The 24,986-nt window shown below is 36.6% G+C and overlaps 1 protein-coding gene across 1 annotated transcript in view; it reads left to right on the plus strand.

The window, feature by feature from the left end:
• Window positions 1–2,140: 2,140 nt before the first annotated feature.
• The window catches only part of Atg7 (Autophagy-related 7), a 196,796-nt gene continuing 173,950 nt past the window's right edge, over window positions 2,141–24,986 (plus strand). Inside the window, exons 1-3 of the mRNA XM_090381559.1 lie at window positions 2,141–2,227; window positions 13,855–13,996; window positions 21,421–21,475. Of these exons, the coding sequence (XP_090237685.1) occupies window positions 13,855–13,996; window positions 21,421–21,475 (197 nt within the window). The 5' untranslated portion in view covers window positions 2,141–2,227. The remainder of the gene's footprint in view (window positions 2,228–13,854; window positions 13,997–21,420; window positions 21,476–24,986) is intronic.

The following is a 24,986-nucleotide window of genomic DNA, read 5'->3' on the forward strand; positions in this document are numbered from 1 at the left end:
GCCCTTAGCGAGACCCGACGTTACCAATACCAGCCACGGGTTGGGCGCCCGGGTGTTACCAATATTTGTATTCTGGTGGGTCCTACTTACTTTCCTGAGATTTCAGTGGCTAAGACAGAAAAAAAAAAAAAAAAAAAAGGGATCGCGGTTGGAATTAGTGATACTTAACAAGTTAGTATGCGATGTGGGCTATACAGTAAAAAAAGTGAGTTTTAAATGCCAAATAGGTTTTGGCAAGAATTTTGTTATGCTTTTTTAATTTTTGACGTGTAAGGCTAAACGCTGTGGAAGAAAAAGTTTGAAGGGGATGAAAATGGGGGGGGGGGGAATTGTAAATAAGGGATCGATAGAGTAGATGGTCCCTGCAGGCAGTGAGGCAGGCGCGTTCCCCACCAGAGTGAGAAAAATTGGGGAGGGGAGGAGAGGCTTGCCTCTCCTCCCCTCCTCCCCAGGAGTTTGGGAAGAAAGATCCGATTGAGAGAGTGCGGATTTGGGTCGCCAATAGGCTGTCCTTCCTTCTATAATGCAAATTTTTTCAACATACATGGGCAGTTGAAAGTTACTTTTCAGGTGACTTAATATAATAGTTTTATTGAAGCAGTTTCAGGAGACGTTAACCATTATAAGAAGAGCTGACCAAGGTCGTCCGAGGGACATGTCAACCAGAACAGACCGCTATCTGGCTCTAACACCAGGACGGAACCTTACAATTCCTGTCATCAACTGTCTCTTGTGGTTGTTTCTGCGCCCACAGCTGAAAATATTTCCAACTGGACTGTATTGAAAAGGTAAAATTCCAGTGGACTCTATGCAAGGAAACCAGTAATTGTATCCCATTAACCCCAAACCACAGCAGAGCTCGTCGAAACTAGTGCCATGAACATGTAGAGGCCGCCGTAGCCTAGTGGTTAGGCGCGCGGGTGCATAAGTACACGTGCCTTGAGTGACCGGGGTTCAAGCCCGTGACTGCTGAATACGGTGCTGTTTCTTGTATTCTGTGTATCTTGAAAACTCCTCTGATCGTTTGGTCGTCCCTGAGTATAAACAGAAAATTTATTTATTTATTTATGTGACTTGGAGCCCTGACATATGGAGTACAGTTATTATTATTAGCCATATGGTACAAGGAAGCCTGAGATTCCTGAGTTACCCAGAGAAGTAGAAAGGAATCACCAAGAAAGAGAAGAATGATGACATCCAGCTCAGGACCCTGGGTTTGCCAAACCCATAATCACCAGGTGTGAACCCTGAAGTTCTGTTCTCTGAGTCCCATTTTAGTCTACAAAAAGATTTTAGACGTTATTTCATTTGAACACAATAAGGAATGCGGTACCATCTCTCTAACATCAGAGAAAGCGACGCTTACAGTGGAGACGGTGATCCCACATCTCGTGTGGGGCGGAAGGATAAACGGCCGCACCCCTCCTCATGTTTTTGACACGGGTACCGTAAGTGCGCAGAATAGATCCTCTAACTTTAAGTGCGACTTTTTTTTTTTTTTTTTTTAAGAGTGTGGTTAGCCTAGATTTTCTTTCATGCAAGACAACGCCACTGCATATAGAGCTCAAGTGGTGAAGAAATATATTAAAACTGAAGAGATCCAACGACTGCCGTAGCCTGCACGATCACCATACTTAAATCCGATCGAACATGTGTGAGACGCCCTTGAACGTCGCATCGCACTGCGACGGCCAACTCCTCGGTTACTTGGTGAGCTAATGTATGCGGTGGTGGAAGAATGGGATTTGTTGCTACAGAATCTTATAGACACCCTTATGTTGAGCATGGTTCACCGCTGCCAGACCTGTTTAGCCGTTGGAGGGATCATACGCCGTACTGATGTCATGTGACCATATCTTCGAGCATCTTGTAAAGACTTCTGTAATGTGACCTTTTTTGATAATTCTTATACAACCGTTATAACTTCCATTATACCTTTCCGAAGTTTCTCGCTGTCTCCTCATTTCATCGTTATTCTACGCTACTTCTACGTGTTCTGTTAATTTTGTCGATCAGTGTATGTAGGGTTGGCCCTTGTTTGTTTTAAGAACTTACCGACGATCTTAAATTTACAGGTCTTGATTTGTACAAAAGACCTTGGTGAGGCGCTTTTTAACATTTAATATTATGTCACGTGTGGGGCGAAACCATGATGCAATAAGAAAAATTGTCTCTCCTTTGCTAAATAAATGAAGAAGAACAAATTTTGCAGAATAATAGGAGAAAGGTAAATTAATTGCTATTTATTGTTAATTGATGTCACACTACACAAAGATTTTGTTAGCATTAATTAAATAAAGCAACTATCTACAGCTTTCTAATATTTTAAATGTGTACTTAGCTTCGACCTTTTTTATATGAGGCGCGTCTTACCATTTTTTTTGTGCTTTGTTAATTAAGTGGAGGAAAATAGTAAATCAATTAAAAAATAAAAACTTTTAAAAAAATGGGAAAAGTAGCGAATAGGAGCCCTAAGGGAAAAGCGTTTTTTTTTCTGAGTGTAAAGCAGCACCCGTCTTGTTCATAATACGTTGAATTACTAGCTGAGTGACAGTAAAAAGCAGAACAAAAAGTCTAAACCGGGATGCAGTACATTCCGAGATTAAAAATTGATTTTGTATATTATGTGAAATGTGCCCAGTGTTAATTTTGTTTAATATAATTTTTAGCATATAACTTTTTTTTTAAAGCACAGGAATTAGTACAACATTTCTCTTGCATATATCCACGTTTCCTCCTTAAATCACCGCTCAGTAGTTGGATAAAGCATAAACGTTAAAAGCAAACTACTGAGAATGCACAGTAAACACTGACAGGTAATCTTTGAGCTCTTAAAAGTTTTGGAACCCATCTGCTAGTTGGATCCCTTTTTCTGATGAAGAATGATATAAGTGAAAAAAGTGGTATTGTCCGAACTGCAGTCCCTCGGCAAAGAGCCAAAGTCTCTGAGCTGCATATACTATTAGTGCTAATTTTAAAAATCCAAACCAATTTTACCTATCTTTTAGGTAAAAGTTTGGATAATTCCAGGGGCTCACATCTGGTGAGTATGGGCTTGGCAAACCCAGGGTCCTGAGCTGGATATCATCATTCTTCTCTTCCTTTGTGATTCCTTTCCACTTCTCTCTCTCTCTCTCTCTCAAGGTAGCTCGGTAATTTTTTTTGTTTTGGCAGGTGCATAAGCATCAGGCTTCCTTGTACCATATGGCTAATAATAATAATAACTGTAAAACTTTTTTTGTATTTATTTTATACTATATATGTGGCTTACAGTTGTGGAAATGTAAAAAGGAAGCTATGATATTTGCCATTCCCATGGTGTGGAGGGAATGGCAAATATCAGCTTCTGTCATCAATATGATCCTCTTGATCATATTAATGACAGCAACTCTTATTCTATTAACATGAAGAACAAGCAGAGCATTGTGTACCCCAACAGCATTAATTCAACTGTAAGGCCAATTATGTCATGTAAGGTCAATACCACCTCCACAAGTTGTTCTTGAACAAATGCCATCAGGTCCTGAATCTGGAATTTGTGATCTAGAGCAGGGGTGGGCAATTATTTTTCCTTGCAGGCTGGTATCTGCATCCACAGGCCTGTGTATGTGAAAACTTCCCCATTGTCTTATTTTTTAATTAAATGTGTTTGCATCCATAAAATATAGCACGTAAAATAATGCAGCATTATTATATAGCAGTATATAATTAAATATAGCATAATTATTTAGCTATATCAATCCCAATTTATTTTTCTTTGTACAGAAAAATTAAACCCTTTTGCTTTGCGGTAACAACCTGTGGTTGTAACTAAGCTATGTAATTATGCAGAAATTCGATTTTGATATTTTTAAGAAAGATTCAATTGAAAAAGAGTGAATTCAATGAAAAAATACATTAAATAAACAATTTATTTTTTATGGAATTGAAGCCCAAAGCTTATGCTGCACCAGCCAAAAAAAAAAAAAAAAATTGAGTTACCCTGATGGGGGGGAGAGAAGAAGGGAATCACCAAGAAAGAGAATGATGATGATATCCGGCTCAGGACCCTGGATGTGCCAAGCCCATACTCACCAGATGCGAGCCTCTGGGGTTTATTTTTCATACAGAAAAATACATAATTCAATGTTAGTATTAGTATTAGTAACGGCCGCATGGTGCAAGAAAGCCTATGGCTTATGCTGCACCAGCCAAAAAAAAAAAAAAAAAAAAATCCGAACAAAACAATGATAAAAACAAAAAAAAAAAAAATAAATAAATAACTAAATAATAATAATTAATAAATAAAATAAAATAAAAAATAAATAAAAAGGAAATTAAACCTATCATCCTATGCGCTTCCCTTACCCGAAAGTACTATCCAGATGACCTTTGAATTTCCCCAAACTGTTGGCCTCTACCACCCATGAAGGCAACTTATTCCAGTAATTTATAACTCGCTGGCTAAAATAAAACTTCCTGCAGTCCAATCTAAACATTTCCCCCCGTAACTTGAATTTATGTCCCCTAGTTCTAGCATCATTTATAATCTTGAAAATTTTGTCTTCATTCATTTTACTGATGCCTCTCAGATCCTTAAACACCTCAATCAAATCTCCTCTAAGGTGTCTAGTTTCCAAACTCTGCAACCTACATATTCAAAGTCTTTCTTCATAAGGACGCCCTTTTGCCGATCTCACCAGGCGAGTTACCCTTCTTTGCACCCTTTCAAGAAACTCGATGTCTTTCTTTAGGTGCGGTCTCCATACTTGAACACAGTATTCCAAGTGTGGTCTAACATAAGCCTTATATAATGGGATTATCAAGTCCCTATCTCACTTGCAAAAGTTCGATAGATCATCGATAGGACACCATGGGCCTTCCTTGCAACCTGTTTACAATGCTCAGAGAATTTCATGTCTGACCGTATCGTAACACCCAAGTCCCTTTCCTCCAGTACTGGGTTTAGTTGAACTCCACCAAGTGAATAAGTTTTTTTTGGGATTACTGTTTCCCAGGTGTAATACCTTACACTTTGTTGGATTAAAGCACAGCTGCCATTTTTCTGACCATTCCTGAAGTCTATCTAGGTCTCTCTGAAGAAGCTCAGCTTGACAGTGATCATTAACTACTCTACCAATTTTAACATCATCTGCAAATTTAGACATCACGCCCTCTATCCCTTCATCAATGTCGTTTATAAAAATTAAAAACAACAGTGGCCCTAATACTGATCCTTGGGGAACCCCACTTCTTACATCAACCCAATCTGAGGAATAGCCATTTATCACAACCCTCTGCCTCCTTCCCTGAAGCCACCCTTCTATCCATCTAAGGATTTTCCCAGTGATTCCAACCTGTTCCAGCTTATAAAGCAATCGCTCATGTGGGACTGAATCAAAAGCTTTGCTGAAATCTAAATAAACAATGTCGAAATTATTCCCTAAATCCAGCTCGTGAGTGACCCTCACGAGCTGGATGAATGGATTGAACTTTGATAAATAAATTAAATGAACAAACACATTTAAGAATATACACCAATTGTTTAAATTCCCTTTAGCTACAAAAAAAAAAAATTTTTTTTCATTGTTAACATAGCATTTTAGAATTGTGGCTCAGCTGTTTTTTTTTTAACTGACTACAGTTGGCAACACTAATGCTGATGTGATCGCATTCTAGTTCGAGGCATCACGCAGTTTTTTCGTGCATAATGTTTACTTCAAAGTAATTCAAGACTGTAGCTGTATGCCTGTGTCTGCAAGTTACATTGTTTGAGTGTCATTTGTTTTGTTCTGTGCATTATTTTGTGCCTTGTTTGTGCACAAAATGGTGCCTCCTCTGTCATTTTTTTCTGAATCCGCCACTGTCCCAGCATAGATGAAAACAGTCTGTGAAAATATTCGCATTCTAATAGCAAATAATCCTCGACTTTGACCTGTAGGAATAAAAGCAAAGCATAATTTTTTGCCTTACTTTTCTTCAAGCATTCATCTCATTAGGTTTCCAATGGGCTGAGAAGTGGCAAATGAAGTTTATTACTTTGCATTGACAAATGAAAAGTACTGCATATAGGTAGCAGTAACCCAAGAGAAACGTACCAGCTGTGGTACTACACTCAGAGAGTCGGAGAATGAAAAAGACCTGGGGGTAACCTATCCAACAGTCAGATATGAAGTTCTCTGAGCAGTGCAGACAGGCTGCCGGAGCAGGTCATGGAGTTTTGTCAATGATATGTAGGAATTTTGCCATCAGGGACAAGGAGGTGATTATCCCTTTGTATAAGGCAATGGTTAGGCCACATCTTAAGTACTGTGTACAGGTCTGGAGGCCTCATTTTAGGAAGGATGTAGAGTTGCTAGAACAAGTACAGAGAAGGACAACAAGATTGGTGAGAAGAACAAAGGGGTGCCCTCACGAAGAAAGGCTTAAGTTCTTCAAGTTGTAGCATCTGGATACTAGGTACCTGCGAGGTCAGAGGCGTGGCTAGGTTTTTGGTGCCCTTGGCAAATTCATGACTACGTGCCTTTTTTCAATAATTGGTAAAATTATAATAAATAATAATAAGCACAGTCGAACCTCTGTTTAATGAACTTCTTTCTAGCAAATTTTTCTATTTAGTGAATTTTTTTTTAATTTCCCTTGGTTATTACATTTAAAATAGTATCCGTAGAATGAAGAAAATTTTCCATACAACGAATATAAGAGACTTAACTGGGTAGCATTGTTTGCACCGCTGGTCTTCAATTTAGATAAAAAAAAAAGTAAAGTGCAGCCATTATCAACCCACTGCAGGATGGAAGCCTCCTCAACAATTCATGTTGAGGGAAATGGACCATAATCTGCCACGCTGGTCCAGTGCGGGTTGGCAGATCGACCGTATTCAGCAGTCAGGGGCTTGAACCCCGGTCTACTCAAGGAGCGTGTGCTACTGCACTCCCGCTCCTGCCCACTCGGCTAAATAATAGTGCTGCAACTTAGTGGTACCCATAAAACCTATCCAACCACCTCTCCAACACCCCAGGAAGTCGAGCTGGTCAACTACTTTCTATGTATCCATAGCCAATGGGCAGATCAAGGCGTATTCCACATTTAGACAGTAGGCTCTGGTTGGTTGGGCTTTTGTTGTTTTATTTAAATTATAAATCACAATATTCATGATAACCAGTTTTTAAGCACAAAACACTATATGTGAATTTAAATTCAAATTGTTATATTAAGGTCACCCGTAATTTCTTACATAAACCTGTATTTGTGTCTGTAAATTGCGTGTGTTCTCTGGTCAATTTGCCTGTTTTTCTGGACGAAAAAACCCCAAAAACCCCGGTTTCTGGGGGGGAACCTTGCTTTCTACGCCTGAGACTGACTAACTCAGTCACAGAGTGAAAAAAGCCCATTAAAGTTCCTCACATCATCTATAGGATTGGAATCCAGGCCCTTTCCATCCAGTGTGGGGAGGATGGTGAAGATACCACTGTGCTACACGCACAGACACAATGCATCAATTACGAACTGCTATGCATGCACCGATGAAGCAATCGCCTGAATGGTCCCTTCAAAGCTACGTTCTGGACGGCAAATGCTGCTATACAAAAAAAAAAACAAAACAAATTATGATATTAGGGTCTCCTATAAATGATTACATCTACCCATATATTTATTTTGACTAAATTGCATGTGCTCTCTGGTCAATTTGTCTGTTTGCTGGACAAAAAAAACCTTGCTATTTACACCTGACACCGACTAACTCAGCCACGGAGTGAAAAAAGCCCACTAAAGTTTCTCGCGTTATCGATGCGATTTGAACCCGGGCCTTTTCCACCCAGTTTGGGGAGGATGGTGATGATACTACTGTGCTACCAGCACAGACAAAATGCTGCTATTCAGTACGTACTCAGATTTATGGATGCATACAGACTTGAATTGCTATCTGTTAACACACCATTTGGTAAAAATTAATTTTCACCTCACCCTCTGCTCTCATCCTGATGCGACATCATCTAGGGGTGCCATTTCGTCAGCTAGCCTTGGGTGTTGAAATAGCTTGGCACAGAACTGATATGTCCTGTCAGTGGCACCCTTCTGATACTGGTGCCCTTGGCACTGAAAGTGCCAAGGCATTCCTACACTACTGTGCGAGGTGATCTGATTGAGGTGTATTAGGCCTTGAATGGTTTGAGCAGACTTAGTGCTGGCAGGATACTTCTCAGATTAAAAACCTGAGGGGAGGATAGATTCAATTGAGGAAAGACAGTTGTTCATTAGATGTGCGGAAGTTTGCCTTTAGCCAGCGGATAGTTGATTCCTGGAACAGACTTCCATCTCTTGTGGAAGTTGATAGCTTAAATAAATTTAAGGCTGAACTAGACAAACGTTTGGAGTGACCGGATGGGTGAAATGGGAAGGTTTTTTTTTTTTTTTTTTTTGGCTGATCCTGTATAAGCTGGCTTTCTTGCATCAAATGCCTCACTAATGCTATTGATGTGGTCACAAAGGAATTGGATGGAAAGAATAATTTTGATATCATATACTTGGATTTAAGAAAGCTTTTGATACTGTCGCACATGAAAGACTATTGTACAAATTGCAGCAGTATGGCATTAAGGGCAAGTTGCTACAATAGATAAAAGGATGGTTGAGTGGGAGAAGACAGAGTGGTTATCAATGGACACTGCTGTTCATGGACTAATGTTATTAGGGAAGTTCCGCCAGGGTTCCGTGTTGGGCCCATTGTTGTTTTTGGTATTTGTCAGTGATATTGATGAGGGTGTATCAGGGTTAATGTCTAAGTTTGCAGACAATACGAAAGTTGGCAGGGTTGTTAATGACAGTAATGATAGTACACTACTGCAACAGGATCTGGAAAAGTTGAGCAGATGGGCTGAGAGGTGGCAACTGAAGTTTAACATTGACAAATGTAAAGTACTGCATATGGGTAGCAGTAACCCCAGAGTAACATATCAACTGGGTGGTACTACACTCAGGGTAGTGGGGAATGAAAAGGTCCTGCGGGTAATTATGCAGTCAGATATGAAGCTTTCTGAGCAGTGCAAAAAGGCTGCAAGAGTAGCTCAATGTCAATGATATATAGAAATTTTGCTAGCAAGGATAAGGATGTGATTGTCCCCTTGTATAAGGCAATGGTCAGGCCACACCTTGAGTACTGTATACAGGTCTGGAGGCTTCATTTTAGGAAAGATGTAGAGCTGCTGGAACGAGTACAGAGAAGGGCAGCGAGATTGGTGAGGGGAAACAAAGGGTTGGTGTTACCAAGAAAGGCTTAATACTGTAAGGCACCTGTGAGGTGATCTAATTGAGGTGTATAAGGCCTTCAATGGATTGAGCAAGCTCAGTGCTAATGGAATTCTTGCTCACCTGAGGGGACATAAATTCAAATTTAGAAAGACAGTTGTAGAATAGATGTGCAGAAATTCGTCTTTAGCCAGTGGGTGGTTGATAGTTGGAACAAACTACTATCTGTTGTAAATGATTATTATTAGCCCTATTGTGCAGGGAAGCCTGAGGCTTATGCTGCACCAGCCAAAAAAAAAAAAAAAAAAAATTTTGAATTACCCTGAGAGAAAGAGAACAAAAGGGAATCACCAAGAAATAGAAGAATGATAATATCTAGCTCAGGACCCTGGGTGTGCCAAGCTCATACCAGATGTGAGCCCCTCGGGTCAAATAAATAAGTTTAAGGCAGAACTAGACAAACATTTGAAGTGAAATGGGAAGGGTTTTTTTTTTTTTTTTTTTTTGGCTGATGCTATATAAGCTTGTTTTCTTGCATCATATGCCCTGCTAATGCTGTTTAGATAAATTCATATTTTCAAGTGTCAAATTTCTTTTGTTAATTTGTTATGTTGTATTAGTCAAGTAATTAAAATATTATATTTAATCAGATTTGTATTAGTAATTTTGTAGTTATTTGATGAATACTTCTTATATTAATCTTGTTAAATAGCTGTGCAAATCTAACAGTATCATGGCTATCTTAGGGTTGTCACCATCAGCCATTTTCAATCCACTGCAGGATGAAGGCCTTTCCAGTTCCTTCTGTCTTGTGCAATGGCCATCCACTTACTACCCAAGAGCTGCCATCGTGGTCTTCCAGGTCTTCTTCTAGCTCCTCTTGGATACCATTCTGTTGTTTTTTTTTAATCCATCTGTCATCATGTCTTCGAGCTATGTGTCCTGCCCAAGACCATTTTAGTTCTTTAGTTTTGATAAGAATGTCCTTTACTTGAGTTTGCTGCCTAATCCATGTGTTTCTCTTCTTATCTAATAGTCTGATTCCTAAAATAACTCGTTCCATTCTTTGCTGTGTAGTTCTCAGCTTCTCTTCCATTCTTTTGGTGAGTACCCAAGTTTCACTTCCATAAATCATGGTGGGGAGTATACATTGGTTCATTATTTTATGTTTCAGACAAATTGGGATATTGCTCCTCAGTATGTGACTATATTTTCTGAATGCTATCCATCCAACATTTATTCTTCTCTTGACTTCCAGCCATTTATCATTATTACAGCTAATGACTTGTCCTAGATAAGTATATAAATCCACCTTTTCAATTACTGCTCCTTCAATGATTATATTCCTTTCTGTGGCATATTTGTTCATCATTAATTTTGTTTTAGCCATATTCATCTTTAGTTTGAAATCCTTACTAACTCCGCATAACTGATTAAGATTTTCCTCTAATTTTTTGGGATCATGGCTTATGATCACAATGTCATCTGCAAATCATAAATGGTTTAGGTACTCTCCATTCACATTGACTCCTTTCTGCAACCAGTCTGATCTTCTGAAAGCTTTCTGAAGGGCAGCAGTAAACAACTTCGGAGATAGTCTCCTTGTCGAACTCCTTTCTCAGTTTTAAATTTGCTACTGTCTTTGTCTAGTCTAATAAAGGAGGTAGCGTTCTCATATATTTTCTTCAAAATCATAATATATGGGATATTTATGCCTTGTCTTTCCAGTGCTCGAAATATTGCCTTATGCTGTATTGGAGTCAAATGCCTTTTCATAATCTGCAAATGCCAGGCATAATGGTGCTTGCTCTTTTGGTTGATTCTCATCAAGTATTCTTTCTAATCTGTTAGTAATGACCCTTGTGAACAACTTGTAGATGTGGGATAACAATCTAATTGTTCTATAATTTCTAAGTTATTGGTCTATAAGAGTAATGGAGTCAAAAATATCCTTCCGTATTCTGGACGGTCTGTTACTCTTCAAGAAAACTTTGTCTGAAAATGCTGTTACCTGTCAGTTGTCATTTTTTGTTTAGTCTTGTATTAATGTGAATCATATTAGTATTGGCTAATGATACAAGAAAGCAAACTTATACAGCATCAGCCAAAAAAAAAAATCAAAATAATTTCACTTATCCATCCCCATCCATAGTTTGTCTAATTCTTCCTTGAATTTATTCAAACTATCCACTTCTACAACAGTGGATGTAAACTTATTCCTTCCATTTTACTTTCACCAATTAAAGATTTGGTTAGGTTAATATTTGAAAACACATTAAGTTATTTATTGTGTTTATCCTTAAGAATATTTTATTTTTAAGAAGTTATCATTAAAATCACTGTGAATATTTTTAGTTGCTAGTTTTTCTAACTGGATCTAAATCTTGTTTGGTGAGGTTAGATTTGATTTGGTTCAGTTTGGTTGCCCTTTGAAAGATGACACTTTGTTATAATAGTGAAAGCTATTCTGATAGTGCATATCTTTATGAAAAAGATAATCACCAAGTATGTACATTCATTTTCTTGGAATGTGATGTTATTCAGATTGTTTCCAGAGTTCATGAGTAGTTTCTTGAGCCTGTTTCTGCCAATTTGCCCTTCTGAAGCTTTACTCATCTTCCAGCAGAGATGACTGCATTATTTTGATACTTGCTCAAGTCATGGTAAATAAGGTATAGATGGCATGAATCAAGAAGACTGTGTGTACTCGCTTTTCTGATGTGTGCAACTCAATTAATTTCTTCACTGACATTTTTGGACTCATAAAATGATTTTAAAAAGAAACCACGTAGAAGAAATATGTCAGCCAAGTTTCACATAGCTGCTGAATATAAATTTATCAGATTTTAACATAAGTAATTAAGTTTTCATTTTAATAATAATTTAACATAATTATGCTAAATGAATGATTTTATATTCTTCACAAAAAAAAAAAAAACGAACAAAATAGTTAGGGCTAAAGCCTCAAGTTAGGTAGGGAGTTAACTGATGTACAGGTTAGTGAAAGTGCATCATTTCTGTATATAGCCAACTACTTAAGTAGTTATAAATTGGCATCATTAAGTATATCTCATATTGTGAATACTTTCACAACGAGTTGCCATGATATTGCACTGCCTCAAATAAACATGGCAATATACTTAATGATGCCAATTTATAATTACTTAAATAGTTGGCTATGTACAGAAATGATGCAATTGCACTAACTTGTACGTCAGTTAACTGCCGACCGGGCTAGCCGGGTGGGCAAAGTGCCTACCTAGCAACCCAAAGGTCGCGGGTTCGAATCCCACCTCGGGCTTGGATCAAAGTACTGCAAAAACCTTGGGAGGTGCATTATGGCCACAGAAGCCGATGCGCCAATAACTACCAAAAAAAAAAAAAAAACATCAGTTAACTCCCTACGTAACCTGAGTCTTTAGCTAAACTATTCTGTAATCTAAATTACTCCATACCATCAGACATCTCTCATATTGTGGAGTTATACTTCGCAACTGGGTTGTCATCATTGCAACACCAGAGTACCCGCCTACCCACTGAGGAGCCAATAAGCTCTGAAACGATGCCATATGGGTGATGGTATCTGTTGAAAATAAGCAACAGTAGTCTTCTCCTGTGGTGAAGCGTTACTTATTCGAGGCAGTGCAATATCATGGCAACTCTTTGTGTGAAGGTATTCACACTATGAGATATACTTAATGATGTCAATTTATAACTACTTAATAACTACTTAAGTAGTTGGCTATGTACAGAAATAAAGCAATTGCACTAACTTGTATGTAAAAAAAAAGCGAACATAAAATCATCTTTATTAAAACTGGTGTGTATATATACATAGCATGTTCTGGTCTACATTGCTATAACCTAGAAATAAACGTATAATTAGCAATCTTATATAAAATAAAATAAAATAATGATTATGTAGCAAATTATTGATATTCGAATACATTAAATGGAACTTTTTCGAGGGCCAACCCATTCAATATATCCCAACAATAATTAGCAAGGCATGTTTCTGATTGTTATCTGCCTGTTTAACTAGGTCCAAATAATAAACATAAAGGTGTTTTATGCTAAACTTTAAAAAGTTAACAGCAAACAGGCAAGATAACAGCTAGCCTGACAGATAGCTTTGAAACGAATATACAGAATATAATACAGAAAAAAAAGTGCCAACCATAATTTTCATTTTGAAAATTTTGCTAAATTTAAAGTTTATTCTAAAACGCCTTTATGTTTATTATTTGTACCTAGTTAAACAGGCAGATAACAATCAGAAACAGTCTTGCTAATTATTGTTGGGATATATTGAATGGGGTTGGCCCTCGAAAAAGTTCCATTTAATGTATTCGAATATCAATAATTAGCTACATAATCATTATTTTATTTTATTCTATTTTATATAATAGAATATTTTATATAATAGGATATAAATTATATGTTTATTTCTAGGGTATAGCAATGTAGACCAGCACAGGCTATCTTAGTCTTTATAGGTTCTTTTGGCCTTATGGCCTGTAGAGTACTTTTATGCCTTTATACACTTTGAGTACAATTATACTCTTACTATAGTAATTGTATATATATCAGATTTTTTTTTTTTTTTTTTTTTCTTTTTTGTTAAAGATGTCTAATCCTGAACTACTGCAGTTTGTCCCATTTTCTTCTGCTTTGGATACTGGTTTCTGGTATCAGTTTACTCAGAGGAAACTTGACATTTATAAACTTGATGATGGGCCAGTACAGATCAAAGGATTTTATAACAATGGTAAGAATTATGCTTTCTTGACTTTTAATTATTTATTATTTATTATTTTTTTTTAAAATAATTTACATTCTCTTTAGATTGATTACTAAATCTTTATATAATGTAACTAAAATAGCATTTTAGTTACACTTATGCAAATATATTTTTTTATCTGTTCCAGACAGTCTTGTATTACTTCTTTAAATATGGTTTCCATAATTTTCTTCTGGCACAGTCTTAAACTTTTAGGGCTTCACACTTGAGTTTCTAGATTCTTGAGACTAGACCATATTACAGTTTTTACAAAGCTATATTGGTTAGGCCTGTGGGTAATCCTTATAACCCAACCTTGAAATAAAGCAAAGAGAGAAAACAATTCTTAGCATGTAAATAGGTGGAACATTGGTTCTCAACCTTTTATTTACACTGAGCATCCAACATTTTATAGAAGAAAAGTGAGCACCACCATAAAAACAAATTTTCTGTTTATACTCTAGGATGACCATGAGGTCAGAGGAGTTTATATGATAGAGAGAATACATAAATATTGCTGTATTTTAGAAGTCATGTGGGTTTTAAATTTATGAATATTCTTAAAACATAATGCATACACTTATTAATAGTAGAAATTGAATTTTTTAATAAACAATTATAAGCCATCTGTACACATGCGCAATTACTTATCTAACCTCAGGCAACAGAATGATTCGGCATGTTCCTTTGAGGGATACCTTGATAGACACCTGGAAATATATTGGTGGTAGGGCTCACAATGTAATGCCTGCAGGCACTGTATTTGAGATTAATTACTGAGATAGAGGATTTAAACATATTCTCATAGGACATTTTATATCTCTGATAATTTCATAGTGGAGAATACAATTACCTCAAATTTAACTTGGCTCATAAATACCAAGGAGATGGCGTCCCGAAAAAAAGAAAATTGTGTGAAACTTAGTGCCCACAGAATAAGTGGACAAAATGGTGAAAGAAGGGACAAGAATTGGATCCTCGTACCCTTGTTTTTAGATTCAGATATTGCTTAACTGGTATGTTAAAAATACTTAGTATGTTAAAAATACCAGTTAAAAATACTTAGAAGTGTTTCTGCCAATTGTAGGAGCCAGTTTTACCTTTTGCATCAGTGATGCCTGAGAAAACGTGCTTTAAAATATTTATTTGTTCCCTTTGAAACGACCTCGTATATCTTTAGGGGATATGTGTAAGCCTGATTGGCTACCACTGCACTGTGGATTCAGGTTCATTGGTGAATCAGTATCATCATAGCTGTATCGTCGGTATTGTGAGAAGTATATATTTCTTTCAGGAAGTATTATTAACTGTAATACTTCTTTAAAGTTCTAAATCTATCCAAAGGATTTGCTTACAGTGGGTACCACATGCTTCTTGATTAGACTGGGGTTCGAGCCCGTCACCACCAAATACGGAGGATGCGGAAAGGTCAAGGAATGACCACCACATATCCCCAGAGCAATATGGCCTTAGTTGCTAATGCTCCAAAATAACAAAACAAACAAACAAAGGATTTGCTTGAATCTAAAAATAATTTCAACATAATTGTTTGCTACATGATTTTTTTGTTGATTTATATTCTAGTTTTAGAATATAAGGACAGTTAAATTTCAAAAAATTTAATTATATCCTTTAAGATAATGGTAAAGAAGTACAGAACAGTTTTAAACACAGATAAAGAGTAAGCAGTTTTTTTTTTTTTTTTAACAGAAATTGCATTTTGAATAGTTTCCTTGCATTGTTCAGTTCAGGAAAACCAATCTGTTTGTATCAAGCAGCATGAGATTTCCCAGTGCACATAGCAGGAATAGTGATAGTCATTATTTGCAAAAAACAAAACAGTATTAGTAGTAGAAACTACTAATACTGTTTTGTTTTCTACGATGCAATAAAGCAAGTTTATACAGCATCAGCCAGAAAATAAATAAATTCCCATTTCACCTGTCCATCCTGTCCAATGGTTTGTCTAGTTCTTTCTTGAATTTATTCAAGCTATCCACTTCCACAACAACAGATGGAAGTTTGTTGCAGCAATAAACCACTCACTGGCAAAAGGAAAACTTCTGCACATTTATTCTGCAACCATCCTTCCTCAGTTTGAATTTATGTCTCCTCACGTATGTGGTCTGAGCAAGAGGAAGAATCAGATCATCTCACAGGTACCAGACACTGCAGTTTTCAGAACTGAAGCCTTTCTTGGTAAGAGCATCTCTTTGTTTCCCTCACCAATCTCATTGCCTTTCTCTGTGCCCATTCCAGCAGCTCTACATCCTTCCTAAAACAAGGCCTTCAGACCTGTATGCAGTACTCAAGATGTGGCCTGACCATTGCTTTATACAATGGGATAATCGCCTCCTTATTCCCACTAGCAAAATTCGTATGTATTATTGACAAAACCAGATGAGCTGTCCTGGCAGCTTGTCTGCACTGCTCAGAGAACTTCATATATAACTGCACAATTATCCCTAGATCTTTTTTCATTTTCTACTACTCTGAGTGTAGTACTACATACACAGTTGGTATGTTACTGTGAGATTACTACTACCCATATGCAATTCTTCGCATTTGTCAATGTTAAACTTCAATTGCAATTTCTCAGTATATTTGCTTAATTTTCTAGATATTGTTGCAGTAGCATATTGTGATTACTGTCATTAAATGCCATGATAAAGGCAAATGTACTGTGTTTTGTGTATCTGTAGCCGAGTGGTCAGAGCGGGAGTGCAGTAGCATGCGTTCTTTGAATAGACCGGGGTTCAAGCCCCTGACTGCTGAATACGGTCGATCTGCCAACCCGCATTGGACCAGCGTGGCAGATTATGGTCTATTTCCCTCAGCATGAATTGTTGAGGAGGCTTCCATCCTGCACTGGGTTGATAATGGCTGCACTTTACTTTTTTTTTTTTTTTTTTATGCAGTCTTCAGAGTCTCCTCCTATTTTCTGCTCTGTCTTCTGAACTTGGCAGAAGCCAAATGCCAGCCGTGTAGTTGAAGTGTGGGTTGGTATAAGGTTTAGTCAGTGAGTGTTGGAGTGTTTTGGCCAGTGGCAGTGGATGCCTTTTGACTGCTCCCTACATCCTGTCCCTAGCCATCGAACTAATCGAGCAACCAGTAGCTGGTTCCCTCTGAAGTTTCCCTCAGGATAGCTGGCGCTCGAGGGAATCAGTCTTATCTGGTAAAGCGAATGATTAGAGGCCTTGGGGCCGAAACGACCTCAACCTATTCTCAAACTTTAAATGGGTGAGAAGTCCAGCTTGCTTGACTCGAAGCCCTTACGAAAGGATGTCAGTGCCCAGTGGGCCTCTTTTCGAAAGCAGAACTGGCGCTGTGGGATGAACCAAAAGCCCAGTATGCTCCCTACATCCTGTCTCTAGCACCATATGGTGGCTAGGGACAGGATGTAGGGAGCATACTGGGCTTCCCAGAGAATTCTGAGGGTCTGAAATAAACATTGAACAGAATGAGTAAACAATTGGAGAAGAAAGGGATTAAGGAGGGGTAGGAAGAGAAAGTTAGGGGATGAGAGGAGGAGACGTCCCCATGAATAGAAATTACAAAGTTCATAAGAAAAAGTGAAAGAAAAGAAAGTAAATTTGGACAGTTACATCCATATATCAACCCTACTTCATGTGGTCTGCAGAATTCTATGCCTGGAGCAAGACATTAGCAGAAAAGTGTGCCCTGAGATATACAGGGTGAGAAGCTCCATAAAAGTACAGCCCTGAGGGGCTTAAAGTTATTAGTATATAAGTCCTATTTGGTGAAGTCTTCAATAGGTAAATATAGCCATGAGGAGCTTGAAGTTTATTGCTAAGTCCTGATCAGTGAAGGCTCCGAGGCAGGAATATAGTCCTGTTGGGCTTATTAGTATTAAAGATCTATTCACAGGAGTCTCCAAGTAGACATAAAACAAGATTTTCTGATGATGCTTCCAAATGAACAAAGAAATCTAAATTTCTTAACAGTAGAAGAAGGCCCTCTGAACAGTAGAAGTAATTGATATGTAAGGCCTGTTAAGTGAAGTATCTAATGTAGATAAGTACCCAGATTCTTAGTATGTAGTTCCTAATCAGTGAAGTCCCAAAGAAGGTAAACACAGATTAGGAGGGTTTCCAGTAGAGGTATCCAAACAAGGCATGGAAGTAAAACCTCATATGGTTCACAAAAGCTACTTCAAAAGCTACAAAAACTTTTGTCTACTTTCTTTTTTTGGAGCAATTGTCATGGCTAAAGTGAAGGCCTGTGAGCTAAGGGGAAAAAAAGAAAGATGAAAAAGCTTGAGAAGCTCAAACAGGAATTGGCAAATCTTGGGGTTGCTGATGTGACAGGAGGAGCAGCTTCTAAATTATCAAAAATCCATGTTGTGAGGAAATTCCTTGCTAGAGTAATTTCTTGCTGACTGTAATCCCCAGAATCAGAAAGAGAGCCCTCAGAAAGTTGTACAAGAATAAGAAATATAAACTGAAAGTCCTGCATCACAAGAAAACAAGAACAATGAGAGGAGCACATACTGCCCATGAAGCTTCCTTGAAGACAAAAAATTACTCAGAAAAAATGCAAACATGGCCAATATGAAAATATGCTATGTCTGATAAGAAGAATCTCCAGCCAGGTGTGAAAAGTCCAGCACCCAGAGATCGGGATGACATTACTCAGTGAAAGCCTGGTCCAGTAAGAACTTTTAGAACAATATTTCTGATCTGGTCAATGTCCATCCACAAAGGGACAGATGGACAGACATCTCTTTGTGGACAGACAAAGGGGGAAAGCAGAGAACATAAAAATTATTTCAGTCCCACAATGGTGGTGTCAGTATCAAAAACCAAAACAGACAAGACTCTCATCAAGACTTCTAGTCTAGTCAAAGAAATCCATCCCTAAGGGAATTTCTTGAGGAAAAGGTCTATAACATTTGGGTCCTCAGTCATGGTGAAATGAAATCTGTTAAGGTCCTATCCAAATCAGTAACAAACAGGCAATACTGATTGCCTGTTTGTTTGTTACTGATCATAGAATATAATTTGCTGCCAAGCTGCACTGATAGTGTTAGTCCATTTTTTTCAAAAAATATTTCAGACAGTGAAATAGTAAAAAATGAATATGCAAGAATAAAAGAGCAGTCCATATTTCGTGAAAACTGGACATAAAGAAGAAGAATGGGATTAACCGGTTCCCCCTCTTTTTTTTTTTTTTTGCAGTTCTTTTGCATTCTAAAATCACTGTGTTCATCCTGCAGTTGTTATTGTATTATATAATTCTGTAACACTATAAATCATGGTATGTTTTATGAAAAGTTTTTTCCTTCATTTCTGTATTAAAAATTTACAAACTCTCCATTAAAAAAATTGTTGAAATGTACACCATGGGACTAAGAGTTTTGGCTTGATTAGTGATAGGTTAGAAAGTGGGCTATTTTCAAACACTAAACCTGTAATAGTATTTTAGCATGAGCAATCAAAGTTACTAAAATCAGTCAGTTGATAGTGCCAAATTAATATGTAACTAGTAACCATCCTTATAATTGTTGTTTAATTTTTCATGAATAAAATTCTCATGTAATGAATAAATTTAATTAAAAATAATTTTTATTAAGTTGTACAACTTTTGACCTAGCCCAGTGGTCAGGAGCGAGAGTGCATAGCACGCGTTCCTTGAGTGGACCGAGGTGCAAGCCCATGACTACTAAATACGATAAATATTTGTATTGACGATTTATTGTAAACTCTACTGACTTGGTTGTCGTGCCGGAGTATAAACAGAAAAATTTATTTTATTAATGTTTTAAAAAAATGTTTCGCTGACAGTTAGGGTTTCAATGTTCAATTTCACTGGTGATCAAGGTTAATATAAAAGTTGTATAAAATCATTGTCGAAAATTAGTTTCAAGACAAACATCTAGATTAAAAAAATTCCTTTTTTTTTTTTTTTTTTTTTTTTTTAAATAAAAAGCAGAAAATTTCATAATTTTTAAAATTTGAAAGTTGGCTGGTTTGCTTTTCACCACTAAGCTAAACACATTCTGCAGATGTTAATTGATAGGTTTATTGGTGCTGTGGGAATACGTGATATATTATTTTTTCTGAAAGTAACATTATGAATGCTACTTGACCTGAAGAATATCATTAGCTGCCATCATGTTGGCAGCATTATTAGAACAGGGATGTGCAAGAGCCCCTTGTTAAATAAAAATTAGTTTGATAAAACATGACAGACTATTTTGGAATGACCCTTTGAAATTCTTCTAAGTGAGCCCATTATTAACAAATTGACATCACATCGTTTATGGCTTTCTCTATTCCAAACAGTAAAACTTGTAACTTTGAATAGTGAATATAAAAAGTTGTCCACGTTGGCTGAACTAGTATACATTGAATGACCTCAGAACTTTTGGATTTTGTCCTTATCTGATTTCTTGACTTGAAGAATATCATTAGCTACTATCATGTTGGCAGCATTATTAGAACGGTTATGGCCAGGAGTAATTTTTATGTCCCAGTAAATCATAAGATTTACTGGAATATCAAAATTACTGGGATACCAAAATCAACCCATTTCACTTTATTTCAGCCTTTTATTGCTCTGGATTCTAGGATTTACAAGTTTGCATTGGTAAAAGCCTGTTTGTAGCATCACTACATAGAACCTGCAAATTCTCTTCCATTATCCGAGTTAAGTACTGCTTTGAATATAACAAATATGCTTCTCAGACATTCTTACAAGAATAGGAGATATATCTCCTTTATCCTCTTCTTTAAAAATCTTAAAAATGATAATCACAATTGTTGACAATTGCAGATGCAATTAGCATGAACCTCTTTGAATTTTAAATATGGACATAGTGAGAGAATATATTCCCTTTTACAAAAGATTGTTGGTAACAGTTCGAAAAGGAAAACAGTAATAATTTCAAAAATGTTCCCTATTAATAATACATTCCACTTTTCCAATTTTTAAAAAAGGTCATGGGGGGGATATCTCTAATCCCTGTGAGGTTTTAGGTAACATCGTCACTATATTCAGAGTGCCTAATATGCACTACCTCACACAAATAATGGAAGAGAATTCACAAATGCAATTATCAAATGTGCTTTTACCAACATAAACTGGTGAATCCTAGGACTTACCATATCAGGGTGTTAAAATTCTGAAATGAAGTGAAATGTGTTGGTATTTCAAGCTTTTACAGTAACATATATTTCTGAAAACTTATTATTATACAAGTATAATAATACTTTCTGGTTAATAATGCATTATAAAAGTATAATAATACATTCAAGTCCATAGGCAGACTCCTATAAAATTTTTTAAAAGTAAATGTTTTGACTGGGATTAGATTTGTTATTGTAAGTTTGTTTGATATTTTAATATTTCATACATCTGACTTTGCTTTTAATGTTAAATTATGATTACAGGAGGAGCACCAGGTCTTTCATGTTTGGCTAATGTAGATTATACTGCATTTTCTGAGTAAGTAAGAAACAATATAAAACAAAACTTAATTTTCTTAAATATAAATTGATAATTAGATAATAAAAAAATTAAAAAATTAATAGAGGCCAATAAGTACTTAATTATTTAGATTATTTATGAAAAATAGGTTTTAATGCTTTATCATTATTAGGAATTAAAAATCAAAACTTTAAATAAAGCAACTAGTCAGCATCTCATGTAGAAAATTAGCAATGATTTGGGCCCAGATGTTGATGTCTTTTTTTTTTTTTTAAGAAGCCCAATGCTTTCTGCAAACAACACACTACATCCTGACCCTAAATTTTGAATAAAGAATATTCAATCCCAGTGTCAAATACCATCAGTTTTTGGATTTAATAATGGATAATAAATTTAACTTTCAGATGCATGTGGCATGTTTTCAAACAAACTCTATATATTTTGATCAGTATAAGCAACATTATGGGAGAAAATAGAGACTCACCACTACATCTCTATAAAAGCATTATTCAGATTGTGGCAAGATTATGATACCTGGTATCTACCTCAACCAGGAAAGTGCTTTACAACATCTTGATGCTATTCAAAGTTTCAGATAAAAATAATAACTTTACCAATTCATAGTTTGCTACAATTGCATGCTGCTCATACTTCAGAGAATACACAAATGGCACAAAATCTGACAATCATGTGGGTGCAGCAGCTGTCTTTCCTTTCTTCATTCATGGACACTGTTTCGCTACCTTTGGAATGCAGGATACCGACAGATGAGCTGTATGCAGTCCAGCTAGCTCTTATAATCCATATAAGAAATGAGAGAAGAAGACAGACAAATGATCTAGTCATTTATGTGTTATTATCTACTCTTCTTCTCTCACTTCTCAGAATACAAGAGTATCCCAATATCCAGCAGAAAGTTATTTCCTTATCATGTTCTTGATAATGTTGAAAACGAGACCAGATGTCTTTCAATATTGGAAGAGAAGTGGAGAGATTATTGCGAATATTTCTGAACATTCTGATAATGCATTGATGAAATCTGTATAAAGTATGACAGAACATAAAGAAGGAAGCTATAAGTAGAGTATTTTTTTTTTAATGAAAACCTCATGCATAGTATGAAGACTCTGAAGACAGAAAATACTTGTTGACAGAGGAGTAACTTGTAATTTTGAATAACATTGCAGATTTTAATCATAAGAGCATTATCCAAAAGGCATGCAATCTTGATGGATCTCAAATATGGAGGAAACAAACTAGTAATAACTCCAGCAAATTAAAAAGGAACTACAACTGGTTTTCTAGTGCTCACCGAAACCAACAAAAGGAAGTTATATTAGCATGATTGTACACTGACCACAGACACCTTGCCTATCTTCATTTATTTATGAATGGAAGTTCTATCAGTGCACTTCATATAAAACACAGCTTACTGTTAAACATACAGTCAGTTCTGCTATAATGCAGTACACGTGTTCCTAAAAATCTCTGTGTTATGGCATTTTGTGCATTAATAACAACCGGGCTTACAGGAAAAATAGGGATAGGGGCAGAGCACTCAAAAAAAAAAAAATGTTCAGTGTGGTAAGTAAAACACTAAAAAAAGTTAGAAACCCAGTAAAATTGCTAACACAGGTTTAAACATCTTAAATTTCTAATAAATAAATAAATATTACAGTAAATATAGCACTGTAATATATACATACTAATTGATATTTCTGTTCACTGACTTTTTTTTTATTGTAAAATTTAAAACAGTGAAAAAGATAAGCAATTGATAACGACAAACACAGCACACGCAAATTGCACAAGTGAGATACGTAGTAACAATTTCGCACATTAAAAATAGGAAGCTTAAAAAATAGGAATGAAGAGAAGATTCTAAAAATTTATTTATGTTTTTCATATGATTGAAGATTTCGTGGGAGGGGAAACACATTTCACCATAATAACGTAAAAACCCACACAATTCCAGCTATCGGTATTTTTGCAAATGCAATAACATCAAGTTTACTACCCGTTTATAATTGATTGCACTAACAGAAAATAGTCGACATAGTGTGTATCTGTCGGCGGTACCACAAAACCGTGTAAAAGTGTCACTGTGAAATAGCAAAATCTGCCAAGGCCAGATGGTGTGAGTAGTGTGGATATTGTGAATATAGTTGTGTTGTTCATCTGGTCACTTAGTTACTAAAAGGCCCCCTCACCAGGAAGGGGAATTCCAGCATTTGTCCATGGCATGAGGAGCCGGACCAGATCAATAGAGGGATGCCTGTTGGAGTCTACCCCTCCTGCCAAAGGAGGAGGGAGACGACCCAAGAAATGAAGTATGGATTATAAAAAGTATTGAGTAACAGTGGGAACCACACGGAGTGGGTTTCCCTGGCGAGCAGGAAATCAGAACCGCTAGTGGGGAACACCCTTGAGAAGGGTGAGTAAGCACAGTAAGAGTGCAAGTTGATAACAGATAGAAACAGGAAAGCACTGAGAGATCGATAGATAAGGCACTCCTTCCCAAAAGAGGAAGAGTGCTGGCACAGAGACATTCCACGTCAACATAATGGTCTGCGATGAAATCTTACCCAAAAGGGTTTGCAACGATCTTGAGGTTTCGCTTTCATGCCTGATTGTGGAAAGGACTGGATTTGGGTGTAGCCCAAATGAGCGGGCTAGTCAGGAGCCAGTGGGATGGCAGGTGTGGAAGCAGTGGCCAGAAGATGTCTTCTATGCTTGAAGAGAGCTGTGCAAAATTGTAGGAAAGCACTGAAGGAAGAGTGCTTCCTTGTTTATAATCAGGGAATGGAGCGAATGAAGATCTGGAAGGTTGGTCTGATGGAGAAGCTGTTGCCTAAGATCAAGGTAGGCCAGGCAGTCATGCAGGAGATGAGCCCATTTTCCTTTTCACTGCAGATTTGTTTTTATTGTTTTATGTTAGTTAAGTGACCTCCAGAAATCTACTCCTTTGCTCACGCTATCACACCTCATGAAATTTCTGTTTGAACTGAAAAATGTGAGCTGCTGAAAACATGAGTTGGCCTAAAATATCTTTTGAATACAGCAAATGACAACAGTGTCTCATTGACCAATACAACTACAATAAATGGGAAATATCGCTCTCATGGTTTTGATGTTTGACATTTTTTAAGCTTTACAACTTAAGATAAATAAATATATGAATATGTTTCTGGGACCCTAGTTTCATTTATGATGTTTTTAATTTGCATCCTTTGCAATTTTTAGCCTTGTCCAAATGTTAGGACATTTTTAGTAATTTTAGAGGATGCTGTCCTTTTAGAGTTTCTTTGAAAAGTTTGTGCATGATTGACTAAACATATGATGTTTATCATGTAATTGGAATTTAATTATACAATAATTACCTTTTAATAGTAATAATGTCATTGTTTCGTTCAGTTTCATCATTACTACTTAGTTGAATTTTAAGACAAACAAAATTTTGTATATTAAGTACAGGCGAGCGCATCGCGCAAAACGGAAACGCGTTAATCGAATATCATAACCAATAGGA

The sequence above is a fragment of the Mastigoproctus giganteus genome, chromosome 9, assembly GCF_048544385.1.
Source record: "Mastigoproctus giganteus isolate SK-2022 chromosome 9, ASM4854438v1, whole genome shotgun sequence".
Classification (NCBI taxonomy): domain Eukaryota; kingdom Metazoa; phylum Arthropoda; class Arachnida; order Uropygi; family Thelyphonidae; genus Mastigoproctus; species Mastigoproctus giganteus.